The sequence below is a fragment of the Pristis pectinata genome, chromosome 9 (assembly GCF_009764475.1).
Source record: "Pristis pectinata isolate sPriPec2 chromosome 9, sPriPec2.1.pri, whole genome shotgun sequence".
In the NCBI taxonomy this organism is placed as follows: Eukaryota; Metazoa; Chordata; class Chondrichthyes; order Rhinopristiformes; family Pristidae; genus Pristis; species Pristis pectinata.
The window spans coordinates 59159078-59179424 of record NC_067413.1 but is presented as its reverse complement, the minus strand read 5'-3'; the positions used below and the strand labels follow the sequence as shown (position 1 = coordinate 59179424).

The 20347-nt window shown below is 38.5% G+C and overlaps 1 protein-coding gene across 1 annotated transcript in view; it reads right to left on the bottom strand.

Moving 5' to 3' along the window:
- Positions 1 to 20347, bottom strand: part of nbn (nibrin) — a 52589-nt gene that overhangs the window by 19062 nt on the left and 13180 nt on the right. Inside the window, exons 6-14 of the mRNA XM_052023874.1 lie at positions 19271 to 19388; positions 17076 to 17263; positions 15948 to 16045; positions 15286 to 15421; positions 9920 to 10186; positions 8596 to 9046; positions 2608 to 2775; positions 1788 to 1901; positions 1527 to 1576 (exon numbers count right to left, since the gene is read on the bottom strand). Of these exons, the coding sequence (XP_051879834.1) occupies positions 1527 to 1576; positions 1788 to 1901; positions 2608 to 2775; positions 8596 to 9046; positions 9920 to 10186; positions 15286 to 15421; positions 15948 to 16045; positions 17076 to 17263; positions 19271 to 19388 (1590 nt within the window). The remainder of the gene's footprint in view (positions 1 to 1526; positions 1577 to 1787; positions 1902 to 2607; positions 2776 to 8595; positions 9047 to 9919; positions 10187 to 15285; positions 15422 to 15947; positions 16046 to 17075; positions 17264 to 19270; positions 19389 to 20347) is intronic.

Sequence of the window (20347 nt, the reverse complement as noted above, 5' to 3'; positions counted from 1 at the left end):
CATTTACAAAAAGGGATGGAATAAAATCAAGATTGACAAAATGGGACTATGAAGGGTTAGAAATTTCTATGATATATTAAAGCTAGCAAGGAAACAGTTTTATAAAAAAAATTAAGAGAATATGAAGTTATCAAAATTGATTTCAAGTCAATTTTCACATTTAAATACAGGGGCTCCCTGGGTTGACTTATAGAAATCAGACTTAACACAAATTCTCCCATAAACCTTTAAAGCATTTTTCAAGCTACTACTAATAATAATAGCAAAATGTTTCATGTTATTCATTCACGACTGGATACACTTTCCCACGTAACCACAGGAGATGCAACACTTGTCTTTTTTCACCTCTTCCTGACCCCCTAGTCAGGGATCCAAATAATCAAGTGAAACAACAATTCACTTGCTCTTTTCTGAATCTACTGTACTACATTCGGTGTTCATAATGCTTTGCACAGTGCCTACACTCAGTCTGCAGGAGCAAATCTGAGCTTGCAGGTGTCTGTCACTTTAATTCTTCATCCGATTTCCACTCTGGCCTATCTGTCTATGTATGCCTCTTGCACTGTTCTAACAAGGTCCAGCATAAACTTAAGAAACAGCACCTTATCTTCTGTCTGGGCACATTGCAACCTTACAGACTCAATATTGAATGCAACAATTTAAGCTACATTGCTTTATTTTGTTTCCGAACTAGTAAGTTCTGCTGTAATATTGGCTCAGTCTTTCTCTCTCCACTAGCATGGCCTGACCTGCTGGGCAATTCCTACTACTCCATATAACATAGCTTTTACCCTTTGTATTCTAACTTTTCTCATTCACCTATCAACCAGATAACTTCATTAACTTTTTTATTCCCACAGCAACCCTTTCAGAGGTAAGCTTTTATCCTGTTCATCACACACCCACCTTTTCTGCAACTTAATACTACTTTGTTTTCTCACTCTTCCAGTTCTAACAAAGGATCTTCAACCTGAACATTCTCTTTTTCTCTTTCCACATATGCTGTGTGACCAGCTGGATGTTTCCTCAACTCTCTTTTATTTCAGATATTTAGTGTTTTGTATCTCATAGTTCCAGCACTTTCCCCTCTCTCCTCTGTTCTCATTTATGTCCTTCTATTTACATTTCCTGCTGATGGATCAGCTGTAATTAACAAGCCTTCACCACCCTACCTCAGCCAGCACCACAACTTGAGTCATTCAGACTTTTTGGTGCCCAACCAATCACAGACATCTCCTTTGTTCTTTCCACCCCTCCGTTCCTTTAGTTCTGATAAGGGTCAGAAACCCAAAACGTTACCTCTGTTTCTTTCTCCACAGACACTGCCTGACTTCCAGCATTTTCTGACTTATTTCAGAATTCCAACATCAGTAATTTGCTTTTACATTGGGGCCAAAGTAGTTCAATTTTCTTTTTAATTTAGCAAATAGTAGTTCAAACTTCATGGATAAATTCCAGCAATGATGCAAATATTTTTACCATTTCCTTTCAATCAAGTCTGAGCTTCAAAAAATGTTCCTCCCTACCTGAACAAGTCATCAGCAAGATTCTCCTCCTTAGCTTTCTGGCTCTGTTCCTGAATGAAAGATATTTTGAATGTTACTTTGGAGTTTTATGAAATTAAATAAATATTCAGTACAACAACTTAAAATCTCCAGGCAGGGTTTTTCTTATTTCTATGGTACAAGAGCTCTAATCTTTCATGCACTTAAAACCAAAAATAGAACTGTAGGCTTGTAATTACAGAAGTAGAAAACCCACGTTTTGATATCGAATCAACATCATACCTCCACTTCTTGTCTTAACCACTCTTCCATTTCTGAGTTCTTTTTGGTTTGATAAGCCTTCAGATCTGTGCCCCCAATAATTTTAGGAAGTGTCTTTGCCCCAGGATACAAAACCTACCACAATGAACGATGGTGTTAACAAAATAATACCAAAACAGCATTTTTAACCAACTAATACTTGATTGTTCAAACAAAATTACAAAGGTTAAAAATAATCAATTAAACAATATTGAATGAAAGCACTTTTTGTCACTGATGGCTAAGCAAGATTCTCCTGCAGTTTGAATAGGTTACAAGCATACCAGCTACAATTAAACTCACATGCAAAACATGCCCCATTAACTACAGTTGGAAAAGCAAGCAAAGAAACAATTGGGACTTCTAAGAATGGTGGGACCAAACGTTTATTTTTTTTAAAAACAACAAGAATTAATGATGGCAAAAGAAACAAAAGCAACAATGAAAGAGAGGGTACAATAAGAGAAACAGAAGGAACAAAAGGTGGGAATTTTTTAAAAAAAAGGAAAAGTATAGCTTTTTTATATTAAAAAAAGTTTTAAAATCCCTACAAAAGCCTTTATCACTGAAAGAAATGAGATCTCACAATGTAAATTGTTTTAATTCTGGACATTTGCACATTAATAATAGTGTATTATTAAACATGCTGCTACTTTTCCAGTAAGATTTGTCCCATTTCATATTGTGGCACACAAAACTTTGTAAGTGTACAGAATAATCATTAATTGTTTAGGAATCTGTAATTCCAAAACCTATTTACCATCTACAGTACAAAAATATAGCATGCAGGATAAATATTTACCTTTCTAAATTTCTTAAAGTTCTTCAGTTGGGTGTCATTGGCACTGTCATTGGAGGTAAACCGTGTCCCTTTTCCAGGCTGAGAAACAACGAGTGACTTGAACACAGTCAACAAAAGTTTACTTGGAAGAGTCTCATAATTTTCAGATTGATGAAGTAATTCCATATGCTATAAGACAAAGAAAATATTATCAAGGCAAGTACAGACTGATGAACACTTATTTGATCATGGATTCTTTTCATGCAAGTGCTGTACTTGAAATCACAATTAATATTTATAAAATCATTTCACGGGCAATGTTTTGCAGTATAAATGATGGAATAGAATCAGTTAAAAATCAGTTATTTTAATGCAAGGAGTATAATGAACAAGGCGGATGAGCTTAGAGCTTGGATAAATACCTGGAGCTACGATGTGGTGGCCATTACAGAGACTTGGATGGCTCAGGGACTGCAATGGTTGCTTCAAGTGCCGGGTTTTAGATGTTTCAGAAAGGACAGGGAGGGAGGCAAAAGAGGTGGGAGAGTGGCACTGTTGATCAGAGGTAGTGTCACGGCTGCAGAAAAGGTGGACATTGTGGAGGGACTGTCTACGGAGTCTCTGTGGGTGGAGGTTAGGAACAGGAAAGGGTCAATAACTTTACTGGGTGTTTTTTATAGGCCGCCCAATAGTAACAGGGATATTGAGGAGCAGATAGGGAAGCAGATCCTAGAAAGGTGTGATAATAACAGAGTTGTTGTGATGGGAGATTTTAATTTCCCAAACATCGATTGGCATCTCCAGACAGTGAGGGGTTTGGATAGGGTGGAGCTTGTTAAGTGTGTTCAGGAAGGATTCTTGACACAATATGCAGATAGGCCTACAAGAGGAGAGGCTGTGCTTGATTTGGTATTGGGAAATGAACCTGGTCAGGTGTCAGATCTCTCAGTGGGTGAGCATTTTGGTGATAGTGATCATAATTCTATCTCCTTTATGATAGCACTGGAGAGAGATAGGAACAGACAGACTAGAAAGGCGCTTACTTGGAGTAAAGGGAATTATGAGGCTCTCAGGCAGGAAATTGGAAGATTAAATTGGGAATAGATGTTCTCAGCGAAAAGTACAGAAGAAATGTGGCAAATATTCAGGGGATATTTGTGTGGAGTTCTGCATAGGCATGTTCCAATGATACAGGGGAGTCACGAGAGGATACAGGAACCGTGGTGTACAAAGGCTATAATAAATCTAATCAAAAGGAAAAGAAAAGCTTACAAAAGGTACAGAGAGCTAGGTAATGTTAGAGATCTGGGAGAGTATAAGGCTAACAGGAAGGAGCTTAAGAAGGAAATTAGGAGAGCCAGGAGGGGACATGAGAAGGCCTTGGCGGGCAGGATTAAGGAAAACCCCAAGGCATTCTACAAGTGTGTGAAGAGCAAGAGGATAAGATGTGAAAGAATAGGGCCTATCAACTGCAGCAGTGGGAAAGTGTGTATGGATCCGGAAGAAATAGCGGAGGTATTTAATGAATACTTTACATCAGTATTCACTACGGAAAAAGACCTGGGGGATTGTAGTGTGGACTTGCAGCAGGCTGAAAAGCTTGAATATGTAGATATTAAGAAAGAAGAAGTGCTGGAGCTTTTGGAAAGCATCAAGTTGGATAAGTCGCCGAGTCTGGATGGGATGTACCCCAGGCTGCTGTGGGAGGCAAGGGAGGAGATTGCGGAGCCTCTGACGATGATCTTTGCATCATCCATGGAGACGGGAGAGGTTCCATAAGATTGGAGGGTTGTGGATGTTGTTCCCTTATTCAAGAAAGGGAGTAGTGATAGCCCAGGAAATTATAGACCGGTGAGTCTTACCTCACTGGTTGGTAAGCTGATGGAGAAGATCCTGAGAGGCAGGATTTATGAACATTTGGAGAGGTGTAATATGATTAGGAATAGTCAACATGGCTTTGTCAAGGGCAGGTCCTGCCTTACAAGCCTGATTGAATTTTTTGAGGATGTGACTAAATACATCGATGAAGGGAAAGCAGTAGATGTAGTGTATATGGATTTCAGCAAGGCATTTGATAAGGTACCCCATGCAAGGGTTATTGAGAAAGTAAGGAGGCATGGGATCCAAGGGGACATTGCAATGTGGATCCAGAACTGGCTGGCTCACAGAAGGCAAAGAGTAGTTGTTGAAGGGTTGTATTCTGCACGGAGGTCGGTGACCAGTGGTGTACCTCAGGGATCTGTTCTGGGATTCTTACTCTTTGTGATTTTTATAAACACCCCTGGATGAGGAAGTGGAGGGATGGGTTAGTAAGTTTGCGGATGACACAAAGATTGGATGTGTCGTGGATAGTATGGAGGGCTGTCAGAGGTTACAGTGGGACATAGATAGGATGCAAAGTTGGGCTGAGAAGTGGCAGATGCAGTTCAACCCAGATAAGTGTGAAGTGGTTCATTTTGGTAGGTCAAATATGATGGCAGAATATAGTATTAATGGTAGGACTCTTGGCAGTGTGGAGGGTCAGAGGGATCTTGGGGTCCAAGTACATAGGACGCTCAAAGTGGCTGCGCAGTTTGACTCTGTGGTTAAGAAGACATATGGTGTATTGTCCTTCATCAATCGGGGAATTGAATTTAAGAGCCGGGAGGTATTGTTGCAGCTATATAGGACCCTGGTCAGACCCTACTTGGAGTTCTGTGCTTAGGTCTGGTCACCTCACTACAGGAAGGATGTGGAAGCCATAGAAAGGGTGCAGAGGAGATTTACAAGGATGCTGCCTGGAATGCAGAGCATACCTTATGAAAGCAGGTTGAGGGAATTCGGCCTTTTCTCCTTGGAGTGAAGGAGAATGAGGGGGATCTGACAGAGGTATATAAGATGATGAGAGGAATTGATTGGGTGGATAGTCAGAGGCTTTTCCCCAGGGCTGAAATGGTGGCCACAAGAGGACATAGGTTTAAGGTGCTGGGGAGTAGGTATAGAGATGTCAGGGGTAAGTTTTTTACTCAGAGAATGGTGAGTATGTGGAATGGGCTGCCGGCAATGGTGATGGAGGCGGATACGATAGGGTCTTTTAAGAGACTGTTGGATAGGTACATGGAGATGAGAAAAATAGAGGGCTATGGGTAAGCCTAGTAATTTCTAGGGTAAGGACATGTTCGGCACAGCTTTGTGGGCCGAAGGGCCTGAATTGTGCTGTAGGTTTTTCTTATGTTTCTATGTTTCTAAAAAATTATAGAACTTTCACAGTAATGATATAAAGTGATGTACACTCATTTCCTACTAAAAATGTTTCTACTGTTCTGAAGAATTTTATAATGTACATTGAGCATCAAATTATGTTATTAATCCATAAAAGAATCAAATTGTTTCCTAGAAAACAACTTTTTTTCAGGAACACCGATTACCAACTATGGCAATTACTTCTCCCAATTACAAATGAAGGTAGAATCCAATCTAATCTCAGATGTAGAAATACAAAGTATGCAAGTTTTCTCCTCCCAATGCTACGCTAATATGGGGATTTACCCTTTTATCCCGTTGGAAGTCCCAGTTTCCAACTCTGATGTCAGTCTAAATCAGCAGTTTCATATTCTGCCCCACCAGCTGCTTATGCTGCTCCAGTGGCTCCACATTGATCCAACAGGACGCCACCATCTTCCACAAATTTCTCAAGTGGGAGGTCTGCCCCCAAGTCTGTGCTGGTAAATGCCAATCATGTCTTTCTTCCATTTATTCTGTTTTAAAGGTGACAATAAATTTTCTTGCATGCTTATATAAAAAGAGACCCTCTTCCAGGTGATTCACGTTCAGCTTTCCAAGGATATCATTTTAGTGATTCCTTCAAATTTTCATCACCATAGATTTTATGCTTTACAAGTTACTGCTCTTCTCTGAGAGGTGCCCAATTTTAGACCATTCAAAGTCATTTCTCATAGCATATTACAAAAATGTGAATTATGGGGACAGACTCCATTCAGTTAGTTACCAGAACATATAGGCAGTCCCCACGTTATGGAAGATCAGATTTCTAGAAATCTGACTTTATACAAATTCTCCCATGTCAAAAATAAGTTTGACTGCTGTTTATTCTTTTGAAGAAAATCACTGCAACCAAAAAAGGACACCTTTTCTCCCAAACCAGAAACTGAGTGATTTCTTCCCTTAGGAGTAATCCACATCAGTAAAGAGAATGTAGTAGTCGTGTGTCTGGAAACCTGAGGATGCTCTTAGCCCAGTGCCTATGTCAGTCCACATAAACAAGAGAAATGGAAATATTACCATACTACAACAAAATTACTCAATATTTCTTCCCTAAATCAAACAACAAACATGAATCTCCCCTCAGAAATTCTTAATTCACACATCAGTTAAGACTGGAGTCAGAAATAGTGAATAGTCTAAACCCAGCAATACAATTACAGAGGACATTTTTAAAAAGAAATTCAATTAATCAAATAATAATCATTAACATTATACTGCAAACAAAATTTGCTGCTAATCTGCCACTAAGGTGTTTTGTCTTTCCATGTCCATACATCAGATTGTGATATCTACACAAGTTGGTTTTGGGGGAAACTGTTCATTTAGTTCAGTTTATCAAAATTCAGTTTATGGACAGATGTCAGGACCAGAACCCTAACATAACCCGGTGAGTACTGTACTGCAGTTTGACGTTCATTTACATTAGATTATTATTTTTATTCCCTTTATACCCTTATTTAGCACTCTCTTAAATGCCTCAAAGACTTCATGCTTAAATTTAGACTACCTTACTTGTGCTTTCTTTACACTATTTGGACACAAAGAAGAAACAGAAAATGTTTACAAGTTGTAAATATGTAATTATCTATTTTCAAACTCTTCTTTGCTGTGCAAACCTTATTACAAACCTATGCATCAAAGGCATAATTTTAATCATTAGTGAATTTCAATATTAATAGAAAAAAATTTGAACTAATTCAATTTCTAAACAGAGATAACACCAGCTCTGATGCGATGAAGTTTTTCCATAATAGATAACAACACACAAGGCACAATTCCTATGTATAATGATGATCTGTACTTGCGCTACAAAACTGATCTATACGTGGAACCTACTTATTTGATTAAAACACTAGGCCATAAGTTTAATTGATAGCTTTAGTTATGTTCCTAAATATTCCTTCAAAATCCCAAATATAGACAAAATACTTAACACATTTTAAAAACAAACTTAACTTCCCAACCAAATATCACACCAATAATCAAAACTGCAACAAAGTACAAAAATTGGTTCTCAGTATTATTCAAAATATCCATTAAAAATAATAAATGGACACACTGAGTTCTTTAACAACTCAATGACAAAATAAATTTTCTTTGTTTAGGCAATTGGAAGACACGATGGAATGGATAATTTCAACAGAGCTAGTAGGAAGCTCACTTAATTGATCTTAATTTCCCCGAGATGAAAAGAGGAGGGTTAGCAATTTGTTATGTTCCATTTTCTAACCATTGAAAACAGTCAGCAGGTCAAGCACCAGTGGAAAGAGAAACAGAATTAATGTTTTAGGTCTGAGACCTTTTATCAGACAAAACCTTAACTATATTTCTCTTTCCACAGATGATGCCTGACTTGCTGAGTGTTTCCAGCATTTTCTATTTTAGTTTAGATGTATAGCAGCAGCAGTTTTCACTTGGTAACAGCTGGTGTATAGTACACACTGAACATAAACTTGGAGCCTTCAAGTGGATGGAAAACTGAAAGGTATGTTTCATAAAGGAAAAGCTACTGAGGACCATCTTTAATTATTGTGTAGGAGGTTTGGTGGTAATTTCTTAAACATAATGGCAAGGAAGGAGGTTGGGTTTAAGCTGCTGCTACTTTGTCTTGCAAAGGAAGGAAGAAACTGGTCGTTTTATAGCACCTGTCTATAGTATTTTAAATGATTATTCTATAAATAAATATTTATTTATTCTACAAACAAGTCACAAATAAAATCATCAATTTAAACAAAGCATACTCACAGGCACTTTAGCCCCATTCTCTGACATGGGCTTATCTTTCTCATCTGTCATGAGCTCATCTTTCACACTGTATGCCAAAACATCAAGTTCTATCTTTCTCCTTTTACTCACTCCTAGTGGTTCATTCCTGGAAAATGTCATGTCATCTTCCAGGTTTTCTTCTTGTTTTCTTTTTTGTGTTTTAAACTCGCACAAAAGCTCAGTTTTCTCAGGGACATTTTCTCCCTTTCTTTTTTCTTCATTTGATGGCTCAGCATTCCCTTTTGAACACTTAGCATAAGATTCTGTTTTGAGGTTTTCAGAAAAACATTTGGTCTGTGTGCTCTGACTTGTGAACTCAGAATCTTTCATCTCCGATGAAGGATCGATGTGCAGAAGATGATCATCAAATAGATCTGGGTCCTCTGTTCTTGCAAATTTAGCCTGGGATAATCCAGTTTCCTCTCTTTGTCTGTTTTTTATATGTACATAAAAAAGAATTCAAGTTAAAATCTTTAATTTCTATTCTAGCCCTTTTAAAAGTAACTCTGCTAAAGATAGGGATTGAAGGATGCACAGGATTGCAAGTACTACTTAGTGTATTTTAATTTAAGGGATCATCAGAATGCAATTCTCAATTGCCATCTAATCTGAGTTTACAAGTAATGAACTGAAATATATGATTATCAATCTGAGCATACTATAACAAGTAACTTATTTACCTTTGATCTTTTATTAATGTGTAGACAAATTAAAAACAACTAAATGGGAATAAAACTGAAATAGCGTAAACTAACCAATGAAAGGAAAACCACCACTAACATTTTCCCCAGATCTACCCAGTTCCTCTTACACCCACCCCACCTCCTACCTTGCACCTCCCCCCCCATTCCACTATCACCCTGTTTCTTTCCTCTCCTCCACCCAATCCATCAGCCACATACTACTTTCACTGGGCAACCCTGACCCTTGTTCCCATCTGCCTACCCCATTTCCCTTATTTGGTTCCAGGATCCACCTTCCCTTCGTATCAGATTCCATCATCTGCAGCCCTTTATTGCCTCCACCTATCACCTCCTAGCCTCTGTCACTATTTCCATCCTTCCCTCCCCCATTAACCCTCCTCATCTGGATCCATCTATAAGTTGCCAGCTCTTGCTCCTCACCTTTGCATACTGGCCATCTCCCCTACATCTTTCAGTCCAGATGAAGGGTCTCAACCCAAACCATCTTCTTGTAAATTTTCCTCCACAAATGCTGCTTGACCCATTGAGTTCCTCCAGCAGTTTGTTTTTTTTTAACTAACAGTTTCATTAAATATCCTTCTTATATTCTGAAGTTTCACCTTTTTCTTTCCACTGGTTGAAAGTAGTCGTGGATAAGAAGGGACTGTTTTTGTGAAGAGGTGTTGCCTTTCCTTTCAGCACCCTTATGTTTTGTTCCTGTGGATGTTTTTTGGTCAACAGTGGCCAATGTTTGTCTCTTTTCTTCATTCAAGTGTTTTTTTTCTGTAGAATTTAATAGCCTCATGCTGGATGTTTCCTTTACTGCAGAAATATCCTCTTCCACTTCCAGTGTTTCTTCTACTACCTGTGCACAACTTACGATTGTTCTGTAAGAAGATTTGTCAACATTTGATACAAGGTCTAGCTATAGCTAATTATCAAATTACTTTATATCAAATTGACCATTTCTTGCACCTTATTGTCTACCTGAAATGCACTTCTCTGTAGCTGTGACACTTTGTATTCTGTTATCGTTTATACCTTGTACTACCTCAATGCACTGTGTAATGAATTGATCTGTATGAAAGGTGCGCAAGACAAGTTTTTCATTGTTCCAAAGTACAAGTGACAATAATAAACCAATACCAATACCGATGTATTCAATTTTTGGTATATGGTGGTCCCTGGCAAGGCCAGCTGCTCTTGTCCTTCTTACTGATACAGTCTGTAGGTTTCAGAGGTGCTATCTTACCACACCGTAGAGCGTCAAACCCCACATTCTACACATTCCAAGATTGCATGCTAACTTTCTAATATACTGTACCAAACTGCTATAGCAAGGAATGGATTTATTACAGTGCATTTGCCAATCCAGCTGAAAAAAATCTGAGGCAAATATGATAGTTGTGCAGGGGAAATAGAATTAAATAAGATACATTCGGCATTTCAACAAACTACAACAGCCAAGTACAAAGTGTTTGCTAGTGGTTTATTGAGCAGAATTTATTTATCCCCCCCCCCCCCCCCCAGCTCCTTACAGGGAGAAAGAAACAAATTAATGCAAGGAAAGGGACAGGGGAGGAAGAAAGGAAAGGGTTGGTCAGAAGGGAGCATAGAGGAAGGTTAATTCAGAGTAAGAGCTTTGAGAGTTCTCATGGGAGCTGAAATATAGAAATGGAAATAACAGATAGGGGCTGGGATGTGGGTAAAGTGAGGGCAATTACTGTAAAGAAAAAAAATCTTAGTAGGTTAAGCCTGTGAGGCAATTTCAGCCTGTGGAGATCAGGAAAACTGGAGCTTGGGAAAGGGATCTGGAAAGAGAAAACAATATGGAAAAGGGGAAGAATGTGAGATTTGCAGTCAAAATTTTGCACAATGATTTTTACATGACATTGCACTGTGAATAATTGATCAAGTTGTGTTAAGTATTAGTATTACTACAATTGCGTTACATTACAGCATTGCTGTCCAATCAAACATGACCTGGGTTTATAACCTTTGTTCTCACTTTAGATTGAAGCAAATTCTGGATTTATCCCCGTTCTGCTAATTCCAAATCTGGAAATTGGTTTCTGAATACATCATGCAAAGACTCTTGCTCACTGGCCTTGCATATCAGCAGAATAAAGACATGCATCAATATATTTCCAAGAAAATCAACATGTAGAGAACTCTACCACACATTTATCTGCTTTACCTAGGAACACTCAACATCCACACTGAATAATACTATTGTCCATCCATAAACCTAGAGATATTCAGAACAAAACTATTAAAGGTATTTTATATAATTCCCAAAGTACTTCCTCCGATGACAATATGTCACAACCTACAATCAACTAAGTGAAGTCATCCACCCATGTCACTTTATGACTACATTGTTTGGGAATTAACTAGATCAGTGGCATCATACTAGCACCAATGCCCATCAGAGTGGTTCAGAAGTCACAAAGCAAGTTTATTCATCCTAAAATTCCCATCATTACATTAAAACTACTGGGAATGTTCTCTCTTCTATTGGAGGGCTGTGACTAGTGGTGTCCCACAAGGATCAGTTCCAGGACCTCTACTTTTCGTGATATTTATTAATGACTTGGATGAGGGGGTCGAAGGGTGGGTTAGCAAGTTTGCAGATGACACAAAGGTTGGTGGTGTTGTAGATAGTGTGGAGGACTGTCAAAGATTGCAGAGGGATATTGATAGGATGCAGAGCTGGGCTGAGAAGTGGCAGATGGTGTTCAATCTGAAGAAGTGTGAGATGGTACATTTTGGAAGGACAAACTCCAAGGCGGAGTACAAGGTTAATGGCAGGATTCTGGGTAGTGTGGAGATGCAGAGGGATCTGGGGGTTCATATCCACAGATCCCTGAGTTTCCTCACAGGTGGATAGGGTAGTTAAGAAAGCTCATGGGATGTTAGCTTTCATAAGTCGTGGGATCGAGTTTAAGAGCCGCGAGGTAATGATGCAGCTCTACAAAACTCTGGTTAGACCACACTTGGAGTACCGTGTCCAGTTCTGGTAAAATCATTATAGGAAGGATGTGGAAGCGTTGGAAAGGGTGCAGGGGAGATTTACCAGGATGCTGCCTGGATTGGAGAATATGGACTATGAAGAGAGACTTAAGGGAGCAAGTGCTTTACTCTTTGGAGAAGGAGGATGAGGGGAGACATAATAGAGGTATACAAAATATTAAGAGGAATAGATAGAGTAGACAGCCAGCACCTCTTTCCCAGGGCACCAATGCTCAATACAAGAGGGCATGGCTTTAAAATGATGGGTGGGAAGTTCAAGGGAGATATCAGAGGGAGGTTTTTCACCCAAAGAGTGGTTGGTGCATGTAATGCGCTGCCTGGGGTAGTGATGAAGGCAGATACATTGGTCAAGTTCAAGAGATTGTTAAATAAACATATGGAGGAATTTAAAATAGGGGGATATGTGGGAGGAAGGGGTTAGATAGTCTTAGGTGTAGTTTAAAGGTCGGCACAACATGGTGGGCCAAAGGGCCTGTATTGTGCTGTACTGTTCTATGGTTCTGAAGAAAGTGACAAGAAACCCACAATCGACAGAGGAAGAAATGATACAATTTACCTCCTAACCAAGATAAATATTTTGCTTGGCTGCCTTCTTGATTATAAACATCATCCTGTACATGTCATGTTTACACTTCTAATCTTTAACGTAACTTGAAGTGAGTCAATAACCTTTACAATACTGTGAACTGTAACAATTCTAACTATATCTGAAAGCCTATAATTACAGCCAATTATTAGCTTTCTTCTCTCCATTACTGAAGAATATGTTCTAATTTTTTAGACCAGTATTATAGGCTAACCTAAGCAATCGAGGCTTATTTTTCTTTTATCCTTTCCAAATGGATTACAGTAGTTTACATTGGAAATAGCAATGACTCCCAAAACCCTTATTTTTGCCTGTTAGTACCTTTCTGAAAAATAATCACCCTGTACAGTGAAGGTGGTTATCTAAGGAAATTAAATCAGGGCAGGACCTACACAGTGAATGGCAGGGCTATAGGGAGTGTTGTTCAACAGAGAGACCTTGGGGTATAAGTACATTGTTCCCTGAAAGTTACAACACAGGAGGAAAGGGTGGTGAAGAAGGAATATGGCATGATTCCCTTCATCAACCAAGGCATTGAGTACAAGAATTGGGAGGTCATATTACACTGGTACAAAACATTGGTTAGGCTGCGCTTGGAGTATTTTTTGCATTTCCAGTGATAAAGGACGAAATGGTGCAGGAGAGATTCACAAGGATGTTGCCTGGAATGGAGGGCATGAGCTATAAGGAGAAGTTGGATAGGCTGTGTTTCTTTCCCCTGAAGGCTGAAAGGTGACAGGATAGAGGTATATAAAATTATGAGAAGCATAGATAGGATAGATAGCCAGTCTCTGTTTACCATAATAGGCACATCTAAAACTAGAGGGCACAGGTATAAGGTGAGAGGGAGGAGGTCTAAAGGGAATCTGAGGGGTAATTTTTTTCACTTCTCATGAGTTATTGGTATCTTGAATTAGCTGTCAGAGAAAGGGGTGGAGGTAGGAACAGTAACAAAATTTAAGAGGCATCTGGACAGGTGTATGAGCAAGGCATAGAGGGATATAAAATTAACACAGACAAGTGGGATTAGAATAGATAGACATGATGGTTAGCATAGACAGACTGGGCCAAAGCGCCTGTTTTTATGCTGTACAACTCTATGACTGTTTTTACTGTCACAAACTGCAACAACAGGGTTGAGTGGCAAAATACACACACGTTGAAACAACTGCTCCATCTAGTGTTTGACCTTCAGTTACAAAGTATAAACATAAATTACTGATAATGCTCAGCATGTCAGACAGTATGTGTGGAGGGAAAAACAGAAAATGCTTCAGATCAATGGTGAAAAGCCACTGACCTGAAATATTAACTTCACAGAAAACAAAAACATTCTGGAAACGCTCAGCAGTTAGGCAGCTTGAAAAGAGAAACAATTAACATTTTAGGTCTGGAACCCTTCTCCAAAATACTACTGAAAAGAATCACTGATAGCACCAAGGGCATTTTGGGCCATTGACAACTAATCTATACTACAGCTTAAACTGTAGTTTCTTCCTCCTTTCTGTATTCCAGTACTCTTATTCATGCTCCCTTTTAAGTGCTATGATGCACATTGTTTCAATAGCTGCTAAGGGTACTACTGCTATAGTTCTAGTGTTAATACAAGATTAATGAAGATAGTTTGTAAAAACTTCAAAACTACATCTGTAATGTTTGCAACACCTCAGCAAATCTATGGTGAATACTTTCCATAACTTCAACATGTTTTCTAAAGTTTTGAGCAGTAATGACTGTGACCACAATTTTAAGAGACCTACTCAATCAATTAGACACATTGGCTGAAAAATGGCAGACAGTTCTTAAATTGAATAACTGTACAGAAAAACATGTAACAGGCAGTAATAAACAACCAGAGGACATGGTCTCCATGAAAAGTAGTGAAAAGGAAAAGGATTTTAGAGTACAATGTGAAGAAATTGCCGATCAGGGAAATCACATACCTCAAGCAAGTAGAGATCAATCAGATCAAGTTATCATAATCAACAGTGCAGTTAATTACATGAAGTTGATAAAAGATGCAGTGCAGAATCAAGTCATTTGACTCAACTAATCATACCACACAAACTATTCTCTACATTTTAGTTACCTTACCTCAAAAGATGCAAGTACATTAGAAAACAGCTCAAACAGTATAAGAGTTTAGAGGATTACATTATGAAGTATGTGACTAAATTTATCTGCAAGACCCAATCAAAGTCTTCAAAATAATGAAAATATAAAAAATAAGGTTAACTAACAATACTATAGAGTACATAAATTCACAAAGATTAACAAGACTAAACATATGGAACATATAGGCCACCACATATATCATTCAACTAGTTTGCACTTCTCTATATCAAACAGCATCCATTGTTCATTTACCTTGTACTGTATTCCTGCGACGGTTGAGTGTCTGGAACACATGCAATAGTTTGTGAAAAACATGGAGCTGTCATGTCAGCCATGCAGACACTTTGAGAAAGTGTAGGACCTGGAATCACTGTTCTTGAACAAGTTTCTATAAAGGAAGGAATATTTTCTCAAACAATGTCCATAATGAAATATAACACATCCTAAAATACTTTGTATAAATTTACTTCCTCTATCAAACAAAGTGCAACAGCCAGCAGCAGTGAAACTACAGTGATTCAGGAAAATCCCCCCATTTTTCAGGCTCCCCCCTGACAACTAGGAAAGTACGGTAAAACATTCTTTCGAGAATTTTCTCCAAGTATCCTCAGGGTGATCACTCGTCAATGATGTGAAACTAAAAAGGAAACATGCATCTTTCATGCCGTGTTATGCCTCAGTTTTAACTAAGAATCTTCTGCATTTTTATGAACTGTTGTGTCCTTGTATTCATGATACTCTCAGGATGATGTATGGAAGTTCAGAATTTTAACCCATTGACTAAGATTGTGATTGCGATGCAAATATTTGTACTTATTGTCACAGAAAGCATTACATTTGAACATACAGCACCCTTGAACATGCATTTTTGTCTTTCTAGTTGAAGTCATACTATCAATCTAAGGCACACTTACCAGAAATCGGCTTTTTGTGAGGGTTACAATAATTATCTGTTGAACTGTAGATAACAGCTAAACCAATTTCTGCCTCAGGTATAGCACGCAATCCTTTTCTAGTCAAACAGAAAACATTCTGGTTTACGCATGAACCATCAAAAGGTAACCAAATTGTGAACACACAAAAGCACAAGCTATATACAAATCCACCCTTGTGTGGTGAGTGGATAATTATGGTTTTAAAACTGCCAGTGCAATATTAGAACAAAATTGTTTAAAACCATTATCAATGACAGTTACAGTTACCCATTTATTCTAGTCCAATCTTTTTGGTTTTCTTTCCTGAGAGTGGCCCAGATTTATCTGTTAACAACCGGGGCGGCACGGTAGCATAGCGGTTAGCGCAACGCTATTACAGCGCCAGCGATCGGGGTTCGATTCCTGTCGCTGTCTGTAAGGAGTTTGTGCATTCTCCCGTGTCTGCATGGGTTTCCTCCGGGTGCTCCGGTTTCCTCCCACATTCTAAAGACGTACGGGTAGGTCAATTTGGGGGTTTAAAATGGGCGGCACGGACTCGTTGGGCCAGAAGGGCCTGTTACCACGCTGTAAATAACATTTTTTTAAAAATTAAAAAAATGCCACTGGTTTTAAACAGAATTGATAGAATTTAACAACTTAGATGGTAAAAGGGGTAGAGCTTTGCTGGCTTCCAAAGCTTTTGGTGGCATTTTTGCTGCACAAGCCACACTGCTGGAATCTGGTTTACTTCATGCCAGCATGGAGGACCCTGTGGATCCAGATCAGGCAAGTACAGGCATGGAGAGATCTCAACCAGTAGTTGGACACCAACAAGATCTGGCCCTAAACTTAATTTCACAATGTGTCCTGATGTAATTTAAAACTCATGTCCCTGGATTGCTAGTCCAGTGCCAAATCTGCAAGGCCCTTCTGTTTTATGTTAAAATGGAAAGAATGAATAAATACAATATTTTTCTGTAATTCACCTAACTTTTTGGAGGATTTTTTCCAGAAAATAGTATAACAAGAATATCTAAAGTCTTCAAAAAATCATCTCTGGATGTTGAATTAATACTCCTTCTTCAGTATTAATCATTGACATATTCTCCATGGAAATACATTTCATACCGTTGCAATGTTTTCATAACTGACTCGATCCATTTTTCCATTGAATTTGACATAGTCTGAGAATCTGATGCACCAATATCAATGACACAACTTCCTGCTGCTTCAATCAGCAAAATATTTGAGCCACTACTCTCTAAGACTTTAGCATCTCCTCCACCAAAAATTATAGCAGTGCTCAGCCTCTTGTGCTGCAAAACAAGTTACATTGTTGAGTTAACAGCATTAGAAATACGATGGTATAAATAGCCGGTAACAAATAATCACAGTGGATAAGATATATTTGCTAAATAAAACAAACGTAAGCACATCAAGGTAGTACAAAAGGAAAAGAAAACAGAATGCAGAACAGTGTTACAATTACAGAGAAAGTGCAGTGCAGGTACACAAATAAAGTGCAAAGGCCATTACAAGGTAGACTGACAGATCAAGAGTTCACCTTTGGCATATAAGAGATCCATTATAAAAGCAGGACAGAAGCTGTCTTTGAGCCTTCTCAAAGCTTTTGTATCTCATGTTCTCAAGCTTTTGTATCTATTTCTATTTTGGTGGGGGGAAAACAGAGAATGACTGGGGTGGGAGGGGTCCTTGGTTATGTTGGCTGCTTTCCCTGAGTCAGTGGGAAGTGTCAATAGAGTCAATGGAGCAGAGGCTGCTTCTCGTGATGACAAGAAGAAACCCTTTACAACGACAAGTGGAGCAGATGGAAGGTATCTCTAATCTGATGTCACAGGTTTAACATAAGTGCCAGAAGTTCCAGTAAGAAATCAGAATATGTTTTGCACCATGAGTTGCTGTGCTCTGAAAGAGCAGTGAAACCTATATCAATAGTAATGTCAATGGAGAACTGAATATACACTTGAGCTGCAGGAAATTATAGGACTATGAGGAAACAGTTGGAGTGTCAGGCCAATTGAATAACCCTTTCAGATTGCCGGTACAGATAATTGAATAGCTTCCTTCAACTCTTGGTGCAATTTTGCATGCTGAATGGAAATGAGAATTAATCTATCAAATATGATGTCCCACCAGGTGGTCCAAAAACAATCATAAATTGCTGTGATCACTTTTATTGGCCCAAGCAGGCCATGATTATGTTCTAATCCAGGGAAGAGGGAGACTCTATACTTGTTAATTTATTGATGCTCTGTTTTGCAAGGCTCAAATTCCTTGAGCACATCTACAATGACACAAGGGAAGAGAATATGTATTTACTGACTTACTAGTTTCCTGAAGTGCAAAAATCAATCACATATGCTACTCTCAATGGGAACACTGAAAATTATGTCAAACATAAAGGTAGCCATTTATCAATGTTCAGGTGCCCCTTGAGACCCACAACACAGGAAGCTACCATAAAGAATTTATTTCTCATTAACACTGCACTCTTTTTTGGCCAAGAGAAGCAAATATGTGAATCTTTGATAACAAGGAATACACCTTAAAGCCAAAAACTGATCATAGCATTGAACACAACAAAAAATGTGGCAATAGAACAATACAGCTACATACATTTAGCTACCATGGAGTGACTGGATACAGCCATGCCTCTCAAGGGTTGCTTCAGGTGACTGGATAGACTCAAGCATGTGCTGCAATCTTCACTGGAGGATGATGAAGATAGCTATGATCTGCTGTGATTTTATGACTGAGAGTGATGTTTGTTTATTTAGGTATGGGTATCAAGTTATATGGAGCTAAGCTACATAATTGAAACATGACCTAACCAAATGCTGCAGGGACAAAGGTTGGGAACTGTCAAGAATAAAACCCCATCAGATACATGTGAAGCCTTGTTTGTTAAGTGGAGGTAATATTTCGAAAGGGCTCCACCTATGTCCCCACATGAAAACCATGCTGGGGATTTTATTGATTCTTACATTTCTGTTCAGTCCATTGAGGCCCACTAGAAATTTCCACATAAGCTGCTGTCAGAAAGTTGGGTATAAAAAGACTAAATTTTTGTTGTAAATGTGTGATTTTGCAATGCAGGTTAAAGATTATTTTAAAAAATGCACAATTCTCTACCCCTCTACACCGGAAGTTCCATACTATTTACTTGTTTCTGTTTATATATCACTTCCTTTGAGCAGTAACTCATTTACTGAAGTTTTTAATGTTATGAACTGTTCAGTTTAAAGTCACTATTAAATCAAATACCATTATGGATTATTTTCTCTTCTAAAAGTCATCATTACCTGTTTTCCATTTAAAAATAAGAATGTTTTGCCTCTAAAAATCGATTTTCTTTCTGGTTTCACTGTAATATCCAGTTCTCCAGGCTTGATACTAGGTTCGTCAACAGGTGGGGAATAACTGCCAATAACAAAATTTAAAACATGATCTTTCACGAGAGTTCAGAAGGAAAATAATTAAGAACTTGTTTGTCAGCCAAAAATTATTTCCTAACTGGAGAAACAACAACTAGAGGGTCTTCTGAAGTTGTGCTTTACTCTGATGCAGTTCAACTTTACATCATGCACCGGTGTACAATTCCCAACAGTATTAAGTATCTCATATCACCACCTGCAAGAAATTGGACTGATTTCTATTTGAACATTCCCTTAGCTAATCAAAAGCCAATCAACATTACAGCCCGTCTAAATGGCTAGTGTCCCATGAAGCTTCGGGGAGGAGAAAAGGATAATGTATGAGGGCAGAAAAAAATGAGATGGGAGTCATCAGTGAGTCAATGGTAGGATGGAATTCAAATTCAAATGGTTTGCCTTGGTGGATACTTTAAGGGTGACAAGGCTCCCATGACAGAATTCTAGGCAAGAGATTTTGTCATTAACAAACTCATGCACTTTGCTGGTTGTTCATCTGGTCTCAAGAGTTTGTGGACTGTTGTTGAAGAAATCTGTTGCATCAGTGACAAGGTGAGGTCAGTTTGCCTGGAGATAGTTTAATGTTTTACCATTTGAATTTTCAGAGCTCACTTTGTCTCAGGATAGGGATTCTGTTGTGCAAATATTTTTGTCAGCTTTGGAGATGCAAGAGTAATTTTCCATTTCAAAATGTTTCTCACTGAAAGACTAAATTATAAAAGAACCCACTTCCTCTTCTCGTGGTTGCTTGTCTTGATCAATGGAACATGGTCATCCATTACTGTTCTTATGGACATCTTTTAGAATACATGTTCAGATTGCAGCTCTTTCTGCAGACATGACATTGGAGTTGATGTTACAATAGACCTTGCTTATTCATGGCCTGCTCTATACTCCTTTACCTCTGCTCATCCATTTTCTATTAATTTTTTTCGTGACACTTTGCCT